This window comes from Stigmatopora nigra, chromosome 10 (assembly GCF_051989575.1).
Source record: "Stigmatopora nigra isolate UIUO_SnigA chromosome 10, RoL_Snig_1.1, whole genome shotgun sequence".
Taxonomy (NCBI): Eukaryota; Metazoa; Chordata; class Actinopteri; order Syngnathiformes; family Syngnathidae; genus Stigmatopora; species Stigmatopora nigra.
This window is the reverse complement of record NC_135517.1, coordinates 1,285,804-1,298,955: the sequence shown is the minus strand read 5'-3', so window position 1 is coordinate 1,298,955 and position 13,152 is coordinate 1,285,804. Positions and strand designations below refer to the sequence as shown.

Genomic DNA, 13,152 nt, shown 5'->3' with positions numbered 1-13,152 from the left:
AAGGCATTTGTAAGTAGAGGCATTTGTAAGTAGAAGTATTTGTAAGTAGAAGTATTTGTAAGTAGAGGCACCTTTGTATTTTGAACGAAAACAGACGTTTCTAATGCTTCGAAGCAAAACTATGGTCATTTCTTTTATACCAGCGGCGGTCAAACGCACCCCCCCTAACCCTAACCCTCGCGTTTCAAAGGCTCGCCCCAAGACCGTTTCAAACATCCGCGTCTTTCTTGATCTCAGTCAGTCGCACGGCGTGTCGGGGACTCACTCTGCGGGAAACGTGGCGGGTTGTCATTAACATCCGTGATCACTATGGTCACCGTGGTGGAGCCGGAAAGACCGCCCAGTTGTCCCGCCATGTCGGTCGCCTTGACGACCAGCTCGTAACGATCCTGTGTTTCGCGGTCCAGATCGGCCACGGCTGTCATGATGATCCCTAATGATAGGCGGGGAAAAAAATAGGGGAAAGAAATACCCACATAGTCAGAAAAAAAGCTCATATCGGTACTCAAAGATGTGGGAATCTCCTCCCCAAACATCATCGGGCGACCAATTTCACCTCAACATGATTGTGTCGCATTTGCGGGTGTGTACGTGCATCACTTTATGACACTGAAACGGAATTATGGATTTCACGGAACTGAAAATGTAATAAAAAATTGAAAAAAAAAGCATACGCTGCTATCATGAAGTGTCCGAGTACTGCAATGAAATACACTACATTTCTACCAGTGTAATTTCATTCATTTATTTTGCTGTATGGCATATTCTCAGAAGGTTTGCAAGGGGTGCCGGAGCCTAGCCTAGCCAAATATGGGTAACAAGTGGGAGAAAACTTGAATTGATGGCGAGCCAATTGCAGGGCAGAGGGAGACAAACATTCAATCATTTGTAAATAGGAACAATTTAGCATATACTTAGCCTAGCATGCAATGTTTTTGGGTATGTGGAAGGAAACTGGAGTACCCAGGGAATACCCACGGAAGCCCAGGAGGAATATGCAAAATATAACAGATTTTTTAAAAGTTAATTGTTGTATTTCTAGGTCCTATAAAACTTGAAATGTAGGAAAACATTCAAATCTGGCCATTTTTCTTCATAATTATTCCACCAAAACCACTGTATCAAGAAACACCCACATTTTTTTCAAGATTTTTAACCCTCCGCAAACTTCAAAATTCAAGAACAGCCATTCGTTGAAGGTGCGCCTTATAATCCAGTGCGTCTTATATACCAGTGCGCCTTATAGGCCAGTGCACCTTATAGACCAGTGCGCCTTATATACCAGTGTGCCTAATATACCAGTTTGCCTTATATACCAGTGCGCCTAACATACCAGTGTGCCTTATATACCAGTGCACCTAATATACCAGTGCGCCTAATATACCAGTGCGCCTTATAGTGCGGAAATACATTAGTTTTTTCCAAACCGACACACAAAAATAGCAAAAATTGTCTTAAAATTGTGAATTACTTTACGTATAACATGACCTTACACATCACTGACCTAACGTGACATTTGGTTATATTTTGACCGTCCATTTATACCAAAAAAATGGCATTTCTTTAGGTCATTTTCTTGCCATTTGGTAAGTCATTTAAAAGAGCAATTTTTAAAGTTCAACACTCTTGCTCAGTACATTGTCCTCCTTGTTAGACCTGCTCTTTGCTAACCCCGACAGTCTCTTACTTTGCACCCCGTAATCCAATTCCCTGGGAGATTACCCACATTGGAATTTAGCACGCCACCAAAGCACTTGGGAATACAACTCAATGATTCAAGACGCCATTAGCCCTTGACCGCGTCCTAGCGCTAACCCCAATGCAGCTCACGAAGTGAGGCAGTTAAGTAGACGACAAATACGTCTTTTCTTCCCCCGGCGATTCATCAAAAGCGCTTCGGAAAAGCCTGAGAAATAGAAGTGGAAACCCTGATCAACATAATGGCGGAGATTTGATGCAGATGAGGCTTTTATTCATGAAAAAGCCTCATTTTTTTGCAAATGTGATCCACAATCCGATGCTGGAATATTTCCCCAATTTTATCGGTCGTGACCATGCACACCAATAGTGGAATAAATCTCCAGTGCGGATAATATTAATTTGATAAAACACATGGAAGACATTCTTATCATTTTTGTGTCTAAGTGAAAATGTCTGATTGGGGTTTTGCCTTTAAATTGACTTAACTGACTTTTGATTGATTGGACAATGCATAGGGTGTTTTTTTAGGAGGAAAAATATTTTTTTACATATTTTCTCGCATATAAGCTGCATCCGCGTATAAGCCGCACCCTTAAAATGGCTGAATTCGACAATTTTTCGCATATAAGTCGCATCTGCGTATAAGCCGCACCCTTAAAATGGCCTTAAAATAGTTGAATTTTACAATTTCTCGCATATAAGTCGCATCTGTGTATAAGCCGCACCCTTAAAACGGCCTTGAAATAGTTGAATTTTACAATTTCTCGCATATAAGTCGCATCTGTGTATAAGCCGCACCCTTAAAATGGCCTTAAAATGGTTGAATTTGACAATTTCTCGCATATAAGTCGCATCTGTGTATAAGCCGCACCCTTAAAACGGCCTTGAAATAGTTGAATTTTACAATTTCTCGCATATAAGTCATGTATAAGCCGCACCCTTAAAATGGCCTTAAAATGGTTGAATTTGACAATTTCTCGCATATAAGTCGCATCTGTGTATAAGCCGCACCCTTGAAATGGCCTTAAAATAGTTGAATTTTACAATTTCTCGCATATAAGTCGCATCTGTGTATAAGCCGCACCCTTAAAACGGCCTTGAAATAGTTGAATTTTGCAATTTCTCGCATATAAGCCGCATCTGTGTATAAGCCGCACCCTTAAAATGGCCTTGAAATAGTTGATTTTTACAATTTCTCGCATATAAGTCGCGTCCACGTATAAGCCGCACCCTTAAATTGCCTTAAAAAGGTTGAAGGCGGTTACTTGGGTTTATTAAACTTTGCACGTTGACAACCTTGGAAAATGAATGTGAAGCGATCAATCAAGTTGATGTCAAATGCAAAGTCAATGTATGGATCTTAAAAAGATAACATATCAGCTTGAACATAGAAAACATCAATCTTATGACTAGAACATGCAAGAAAGACAAACATGGTCCTGAAGCTCAATATTTGGAGGCATTGTCGTTTTTTGTGTTTTTCTTAGCTGACTGGATAGGTTGCATCTGAAAATCAACGTGGAGGCGGGGCCAATTGAGCCAACCCGGGAGACAAAATGTATCAAAATATAAAACTAAATTAGAATTAAGTTTAGTGTAAGGTTAGATTAAACTTATTTTTGAGTGTTTCTGCATCGCAATCCAAGTTAATTTAATTTTTTTATGTTATGTTACGAGCACGTTGCCGTGCAAAAAGTCTTTCTCTGCAAAATCTGTCTAATTTTAGTAGTATCAAGCACATTAGTACTATTAAACACATTTTAGTACTATTAAACACATCCTAATACTATTAAACACATCATTTTAGTACAATTAAACACATTTTAGTACTATTAGACACATTTTAGTACTATTAAACACATTTTACTACGATTAAACACATCATTTTAGTACAATTAAACACATTTTAGTACTATTAGACATTTTAGTACTATTAAACACATTTTACTACGATTAAACACATTATTTTAGTACAATTAAACATATTCTAGTACTATTAAACACATTTTAGTACTATTAAACACATTTTACTACTATTAAACACATTTTAGTACTATTTTAACACTTTAATGCTATTAAACCCCTAGTTATTCATTATTTTGTTAATAAATGGCGAATTGGAATAAATAATCATGTTTTTACAATCCAATATTCTGTTTTTGCTGTTTATTTTCAGAGGGTTAGAACAAATTAATTAGTTTTTAGTTCATTTCTATGGGAAACGTTGATTTGAGTTACAAGTAAATCGACATACGAGCTCAGTACCGGAACGAATTAAGTTCATATCTCGAGGTACGACTGTAATTTAAGCTTTCTACATTTTAGCAACTAAAAAAATCACTTGGAAACACTCGGAAAAGTACTTTTCATGTATTTCTGTGGTTGGACCAAGTACCCCGTGGGGTTGTACCACACAAACTCTTGTGATTAGAGGAACGGCACTTGAGGAAGACGAGCGATCTTGATTCTAATTTGTTAACCGTGACAGAGAACATTGCCTGCAGGAATGGCTCGGGGCAATGGCCGCCGTGTTGTTTTCAGCGCGTCTCAAGACAAACACATTATCTCCACAAACACAGCAATCCGTCCTGGAAAATGTCCATACAATCAGTCCACTCATTTATTCCCGTTGTTGCCTTCTTAATGTAACACCCATTTGGAAAGAGAGGGTCTTTAATGTAGCCGTCGCTAAAGTCAACATATTTCACGGCCAGAATAGCAGTGTTCTCGTTACCTCTGCGTCCTGCGTCTGATACGCACAGCTTTTCTTCCAGACGCACAATTTCAAGTAATGTGCTTTTTTCGGACGCAAAGAAATTTTTATCAAAAAAAAAACCAAAACACATATATCCGATAGCAAACCAATTTATTCCACATAATCTTTGCGAAATAATTCTCGCGAGACTAGCAGACACTAGCAGACGAAGGAGAGAAAGCGATAGCAAGAGTTTCGTAATAGTGTAAGAAAGATAAAAAATGTTTCAGAAAAAGCAAAACAGTCTGGATAGTTATTTCGCAGTTAAAAATACAACTAGTAAGAAAAGAACTGCAGAAGATTCGATCGATGATCATGAAGCAAAACGGGGGAAGCAAGGAAAAATACGCACATTTCAAAAGACTTTTGGCTGCAAAGAGAGGAGGATCTACGAGCTGAAAGACTAGTACAATGATAAATAAACCCTAACCCTAAACCATATAATAAATAAATTAAATCTGAATGTTTATATATCGTTGTTTATGTTTTATTTGCATCCGTAGTATGTTGGGACTCGTGACAAGTTTCCTGGGACGCACAGTTTTCAGACAAGCGAATCCCTGGGACTCGCAGTGTGCCAATTGTAAAATTATCACTGGAATAGCATTTCCCATGATGCTTTGCGCTTGTTTTGTTAAAGGCTTCGGGGTAAGAAATCAATGGTGGCCAAGTCGTTTGGTTAAATGAATCAAAGTCATTGGGTCACATGTTATATAGAGTGACTTGTTTTGGTCAATTGCTTTTATGTTTTTTTTTAGGGGGCGGAGACACAAAAGTGATTGGATGTGGGAATTGCGGTTTCTTGGCTTTAGGTGGTTTCAGGTAAAAAGAAAGAAAATAAATACAAGGGTCATTGTTTACCTGTGTGTCGGCCCACGGTGAAGAACTTTTCTCCGTCCAGGACGCTGTAGACCACTCGGGCGCTGCTGCCGTACGATGGGTCGTCGGCATCGGACGCCGTGATTTTAAGGACGGATGTTCCTGTCCACAAAGAGAGACAATTTTTCATTAGGGCAAGAAGTTTGTTTTTAAAAATTACTATAAGTCTCAATACCGCATTTTCCATGATATAAGGTGCACTTTCAATTAAAATTTGTTTCATACATAAGGAGCAGCAGATTATCATCAGACAGTAGCAGTGGTAGTAGTATTAGTAGTATTAGTAGTAGCAGTAGTAGCAGCAGCAGTAGTAGTATTAGTAGTAGCAGTAGTAGCATCAGCAGTAGTAGTAGTAGTAGTAATAGTAGCAGTAGCAGCAGTAGCAGTAGCAGTAGTAGTAGTAGTAGTAACAGTAGTAGTAGTAGTAACAGTAGTAGTATTAGTAACAGTAGTAGTAGTAGTAACAGTAGTAGTAGTAGTAGTAACAGTAGTAGTATTAGTAACAGTAGTAGTAACAGTAGTAGTAGTAGTAGCAGTAGTAGTATTAGTAACAGTAGTAGTAACAGTAGTAGTAGTAGTAGTAACAGTAGTAGTAGTAGTAGTAACAGTAGTAGTAGTATGAGTAGTAGTAGGAGTAGTAAGAGAAGCAGTAAGAGTATCAGTAGTAGGAGTAGCAGTAGTAGTAGTAGGAGTAGCAGTAGTAGTATTAGTAGTAGTAGGAGTAGCAGTAGTAGTAGTAAGAGTAGTATGAGTAGCAGTAGTAGTATTAGTAGTAGTAGGAGTAGCAGTAGTAGGAGTAGCAGTAGTAGGAGTAGCAGTAGTAGTAGTAGCAGTATTAGTAGTAGTAGGAGTTGTAGTAGTAGTAGGAGTAGTAGGAGTAGTAGTAGTAGTAGGAGTAGCAGTAGTAGGAGTAGCAGTAGTAGTATTAGTAGTAGTAGCAGTAGTAGTATTAGTAGTAGTAGCAGTAGTAGTATTAGTAGTAGTAGCAGTAGTAGTATTAGTAGTAGTAGCAGTAATAATATTAGTAGTAGTAGCAGTAGCAGTAGAAAGGGGTGTCAGATTATTACAATGCCAGCTTCTCAGAAAATGGTAGTCTCTTAGTTGCGCCGTCTAGTGCGGAAAACACTGTCATTTTTTGGGTGGATTCCTGCAATGCTTCAACTAGTATCCTCATTAGATTACTTCCAACCCAGGACTACAAGGCATACATGCTAACCACTTGCTCACCGTGCCGCAATTGTATCAGTAAATGAAAAAACAGCAACAACTAGTCATTGTTGTTTTTTTCTGATCTAAAAGCCATCCACGACCAAACCCTGCAATTTTCTCGTCACATGGTTCGGGGGTATTATTTATATGCAGTGTTACATCCAATCGTTTAGTCACGTTTTTAAGCGAAAGCTGAGCCCCGGGGCGTCCCCATTTCAAGGTTCTTCACCACGAGCTGAGAAACAATAGCGCTTAACAAAGCATGTTTTCGGAGTGGGAATAAATAGGGTAAAAAAAATGGTGAAGACGGACACTCTCAAGGACAAAGAGTCGGCTATTGTGGCTGTCACTGCGGGTAATTACTGACAGCTGGTGGTGTCCGCCAAAGGTCAACGTTGTAGCCTTTCCCCAAGCCCTGTCAAGCCACCGTTAGGCCGGCGAATGGCTGTATGCTAATGGTGCTAATTAGTGGCCAGTGTCAAAGCGCTGTTCACTTTCTGTCAGCCAATGACTTGGAGGAGGGGGGAGTTGATGGAGGAAGGGTCCTCATTGGTTGTCAACGTTTGCATATTTTTTTTCATATATTTAAGTTTCTTGTATGGAAAAATGGAGGCGTTCGAAAACCATGTTTTCCCATTTTCATTCCATTTTCCCGTTTCCGTTTTCCCATTTCCGTTTTCCCATTTCCGTTTTCCCATTTCCGTTTTCCCATTTCCGTTTTCCCATTTCCGTTTTCCCATTTCCGTTTTCCCATTTCCGTTTTCCCATTTCCGTTTTCCCATTTCCGTTTTCCCATTTCCGTTTTCCCATTTCCGTTTTCCCATTTCCGTTTTCCCATTTCCGTTTTCCCATTTCCGTTTTCCCATTGCCAACCGTTAGAATGGAAGTTGATGGAGGAAGGATACTCATTGGTTGTCACCTTTTGTATCTTTTTTTTCGTAAACAGGAAAAATGTGGTCGTTTTTAACCAGGTTTTCCCATTTCTGTTTCCCATTTCCGTTTCCCATTTCCAACCGTTGCGATGGAAGTCGGCGGGGGAAGGATCCTCATTGGTTGTCACATTTTGTATCTTTCTTCATATACGTAAGTTTCTTATCTGGAAAAATTTGGGCATTCTAATAATTTTTTTCCCATTTCCATTTCCCATTTCCAACCATCAGGATGGAAGTTGATGGAGGAAGGATCCTCATTGGTTGTCACATTTTGCATCTTTATTTTTCTATATGCAGGTTCATTTTCTGGAAAAATGTGGTCATTCTTAACCATGTTTTCCCATTTCCCTTTCCCTTTTCCGTTTTCCATTGCCAATCACTACAATGAAAGTAGATGGACGAAGGATCCTCATTGGTTGTCACATTTTCCATCTTTTTTTCATATACTCTAGTCAGTATCTGAAAAAATTTGATTGTTCTCATCCACATTTTCCCATTTCCATTTCCCATTACCAACCATTAGGATAGAAGCGAATAAAAAAAAGGATTCTCATTGGTTTCCACCTTTTCCATCTTTTCTTTATATACCCAAATTCCTTGTCTGGAAAAATTCAATCATTCTTAACCATGTTTTCCCATTTCCAACCATTCTTCCTAGTACAATACAGTATTCCAAACAACACAACACAATAAACTATCAATTAACATACAAAAAAAACCAATCAGGTCTCAATCCCCACAACAGAAAACTTCAATCCATGCATCTGTAATAGATACTCTAACCAGTTTAATGAATAGATTCCAACAAGGATCGGACGCCCTTGTGTCAATTAAACCAAACGATTTCCAATGAAAAGCACCCGCTTATCTTCCACCACATGTCCAGTTTCCTCGACACCCCGCATGTTAACCACAATGGAAAGAGATAAAGATAGAGTCCATCCCAGTTGGGGCCAGATAGCGGTCTTACATTATCCAGACCACCCCCTCATCATTATTGGTAACGGACTTTGGGGTTGTTAACTCCGCCCACCTGCTTGGCCCGATGGCACTAAGTCCAATAAAAGCATTTCCATCCTCTGGATTAGTTTCTTATCTTAATTTTCCCCAGGTAAGAAAAAAAATGCGGGTTTGTGCTGTTAGGTGCTTTTGCAAGAACCATATAAATGCAAATTATTCTTTATTGTGTTAGCATTAAAATGCCAAAGTCTACGAGTCGGAATTCTTATTGAAGAAGGAGATTTGACATACGTAAAATGTCTCCTGGTGGTCCACTGATGAAGATTGTGTCGCTGACGGGGGGGACATGTCCAATAAATTGAAGCAATCGTCTTTGGTTCGTATGCAATGCAAATATTGGATGACGTATAGATTGTGGTTAGAGGCCTAAATTCAGGCCTGTTTTTTTGAAGATTTGAGACGTTTTGGATTAGTTTTAATTGTGTATGCTATGGAAAAACTTTTGTATGGGAAAATATGTTTTTGAAAAGTATGGTTTGTTTCGTTTTACTCATTTTGGCTCTGATAATAGGGGTTATTATACTGTTTTTTGATGATTCTGGCCATTTTTGTTCTATAACAAGGATGTCGGTTCGCAGGCCGTTTTAATGTCAACTTGAAAACTTGATTAATATTTAATTTTTTTTAATAAATGGATTAAAAGAACTGGATTAAAAGCCCTAAATATTCCGTTTTTTATAGATCTAAAACAATATTTATTTTGGCATTTTTTAAATATATTTTTAGATTTTACAAAACTATTTTTGACCTAAAAACACAGAAAAAATGGATTAAAAAAATGACAATTATTGATTTAAAAGGGGAAAAAAATCAGGAAATGTAATATACATCTATACTCTTCATTTTAATTTGATCAAAAAACACAAAGTCGGCACTCATAATTGACTTTCCGGGCCACACAAAATGCTGCGACGGGCCAGATTTGGCCCCCGGGCCACCTCTTTGACACACACTCTACAATATCCGTGATTTTTAAGTGATTACTGTAAAAGCGCCCAATTTTGGGAGTATCAGATAACAAAATCTGATCAGAGTTTTCATAAAATGAGCCAAAAATGTCCAAAAAGCATGACTATATCTGTTTAAAAATAAATATTAATCAAGATATACCATATTTTTGCACTAAAAAACCTTCAGGTTCAATAAATAGCGTATTTTTGTATTGTTTTAATATAAAAAGCACAGCAGCAGTCGTTGTTATAGTGGTTAACGTAGCGTTAGGTATCCAATAATGAAGCCGATTAAGTCCAAACATGTTTTTTTTTGTCTATAAAAGGATTAAAAAAATATATAAAAACAGGACTTTACCCTGAACTGAACACATTCAAACTAAAATTGAAATAAACTGCTATTCAAAGTATTTAAAAAAGGTCCTCCATATTCAAACTGGTCCTATTGAAAATATGAAAATAATAATTATAATAATAACACCTGGTTTGGGACCTCTCAAGGCTAAACGCTACACTTATTTAAAAGTATTTAATGCACTGAGATATTTCTATTCAATAGTAATAGTGTATATTACATGAAAAGAGGTTTTAGTAAGGTCAAATATTTTTGTGTTAAAGTCACTTTAAGGGAAAAAAATATAGTTTTTCATAAAGTTTTTTTTTTTTATATTGTAAAAGGTGATTTGGGTGAATGTATTTTTTGTTCTATTTCCAATTATAAATAATGGAAAAAGTAGTAAAAAATAAAATGTATTCGTGATGAAAGACGGAAGTTAAATTTTTCATTTATAATGAAAGTATTCAACTTGGTTTTAAGGGTTAATTAAGGTTATGTTGAATTTTTTAAAGTTAAGAAGTAGTCAAAATAAATTGTTATAAAGAACTCCAAACCGTACTGCACATAATAATGTCACATTATATTGCAGATGATAACTACTAGATATGTATTTGTTGCTTTGTGAGCATAGATGGTGAATTAAAACGATTAAAAAACATTTTTCCATGGCAATATACTAATTTGGCAGTTTTTTTTCAGAGGTTGGGAACGGATTAATTTGTATTAAGTTATTTTAGGTGGGAAATGGATTTGAGATACGAGTGGATTGACATACGAGCTTGGAATGCATTAAACTCATATCTCAAGGTAAATTTCCCTAACCTAACCTAACATATCTACTACTGCTGCTACTACTACTAATACTACTACTGCTGCTGCTGCTACTACTAATACTACAACTGCTGCTGCTACTGCTATTACTAATACTACAATTGCTGCTGCTACTGCTATTACTACTGCTGCTACTACTACTACTAATACTACAATTGCTGCTGCTACTGCTACTACTACTAATACTACAATTGCTGCTGCTACTGCTACTACTACTAGTACTACAATTGCTGCTGCTACTGCTACTACTACTGCTGCTGCTACTACTACTACTGCTACTACTGCTGCTACTGCTACTACTACTGCTACTGCTACTACTACTGCTACTACTGCTGCTACTGCTACTACTACTGCTACTGCTACTACTACTACTACTGCTACTACTACTACTGCTACTGCTGCTACTGCTGCTACTACTGCTGCTACTATTGCTACTACTACTGCTGCTACTACTGCTACTACTACTGCTGCTACTACTGCTACTACTACTGCTGCTACTACTGCTACTACTACTACTACCACAGCTTCTACTATTACTACTGCAGCTATTACTGCAGCTACTACTGCAGCTACTACTGCTACTACTGCAGCTACTACTGCTACTACTGCAGCTACTACTGCTACTACTGCAGCTACTACTGCTACTACTGCAGCTACTACTACTACTACTGACTACTGCTACTAATACTACCACAGCTTCTACTATTACTACTGCAGCTACTACTGCAGCTACTACTGCTACTACTGCAGCTACTACTGCTACTACTGCAGCTACTACTGCTACTACTGCAGCTACTACTGCAGCTACTACTGCTACTACTGCAGCTACTACTGCTACTACTGCAGCTACTACTGCTACTACTGCTACTAATGCAATATGAATCATTTTGATTTTTTTTAGTGATGTGAACCAAACATTGAGGTACACCAACTTAATTTTCCACATGCATAAAGGTCAGTTTGAACCCAAAACCTAGGCTTTGCGTGAACTCCACATTATCGAGCGACCGTTCAATTAAGCGAAGGGCGACCGCCACGAAAGCTCGCTAGCCGCATGCGTGACTGGCGGCTATTAAGGGAGCGGTCTCGTAAAAAAAAAAAAAAAAAAAGATTTCTGTCCACCTCAGCTTCTGGCGGCGGCGGTGACGAGGCTCTGGCGACTGGCGGCGACCGCTCCCCGCCTCACATGATGGATCATTTAGTAACGCCGTAAAAACAGAGGTGTTTTCATATCAAATGTTATTTTGTCACTACTTCTGCCAAGATTCATTCTGTCTAGGGGGGCGGGGCCTCATAAAGGAGTGGGAAACCCGGCGTGTCGTAAAAAGGCGACGTACGTTGATCTTTTGCGAGATCTGGACTAGGATTTAGGGAGATGTTTCATTCCTCCTGACAGGCCTCGTAAATCCAATTTTGGTTAGCCTTTGAACTTGCGATTTATAATAGATCACGTCGCTATATTACATTCTATTTGTTTTGCTGACAATATTTGCCAGTACGGAGATAAATCTAACGTACGCTGCCAAAAGGAAAAGATTTGTCAAGGCGTTATGGTCCGCAAAAAAAAAAATATGTCAGGGATTTTTGTGTGATATTTGTTGACTACTACTTTGTTTTCTGTTGTTAATTTATTCTGTTTTTATTGTTGAGTACTTATTTATTGGATATTTTTATGTTTGTTCTTTGCTGTGTTGACTATAGTATTTTCTCGCATATAAGTCGCATCTGTGTACAAGCCACACCCTTAAAATGGCTGAATTTTTACAATTTCTCGCATATAAGCCGCCCCCTGATTCACAATTTTTAAAATGGCCTTAATTTCGTTGAATTTTACAATTTCTCGCATATAAGCCGCACCCTGATTCACAATTTTCGACTCCATGTTCGTGGTTTTAATAGGGAGTACAAATGTGTTACTTTGAAGGAAAAATATTGATAAAAATTACTGTACGTGGTATTTCTGAGATACTTTATTAATCAAATGGACATTATTTGTTTGGGTCTATATCATAAGGAAGTTAAATTTAAAAAGTCATGTGACCAGTACAACCAGGATTCATAGATTTCAAAATAAATTTTGTTAAGTGTTTAAAGCGGTTTATCGTTTCTAAATTTTGAAATAAATGACCATATCGGCCATATTGTTTTGCGTTATGGCGTTTTGTGCATATCAAGTCTAATTTATGCGCATATAAGCCTTACCCTTGATTCAGTCATCATTTAATAAGGCTTATATGCGAGAAAATATAGTACTTATTTGTTACGAATTTATATTATTATTTATTGTTATTATTTAGACGGGCCGGCGGATGAGTGGTTAGCGCGTTGGATTCACAGTTCTGAGATTCTGGGTTTGAATCCAGCTGTGTGGAGTCTGCATTGCTTGTGTGGGTTTTCTCCGGGTACTCCGGTTTCCTCCCAGACTCCAAAAATTAAGAAATAAACTCCCAACACCAGCTTTACATTCCTTATTAATGAGATAATATTTAAAAATAAGCAATAGAACAAACACATTGGCTGCCATTGACAAAGATGGAC

At 37.9% G+C, this 13,152-nt stretch overlaps 1 protein-coding gene across 1 annotated transcript in view; it reads right to left on the bottom strand.

The window, feature by feature from the left end:
• The window catches only part of cdh22 (cadherin 22), a 150,418-nt gene that overhangs the window by 29,779 nt on the left and 107,487 nt on the right, over positions 1 to 13,152 (bottom strand). The window contains exons 10-11 of the mRNA XM_077725839.1: positions 5,318 to 5,437; positions 266 to 433 (exon numbers count right to left, since the gene is read on the bottom strand). Of these exons, the coding sequence (XP_077581965.1) occupies positions 266 to 433; positions 5,318 to 5,437 (288 nt within the window). The remainder of the gene's footprint in view (positions 1 to 265; positions 434 to 5,317; positions 5,438 to 13,152) is intronic.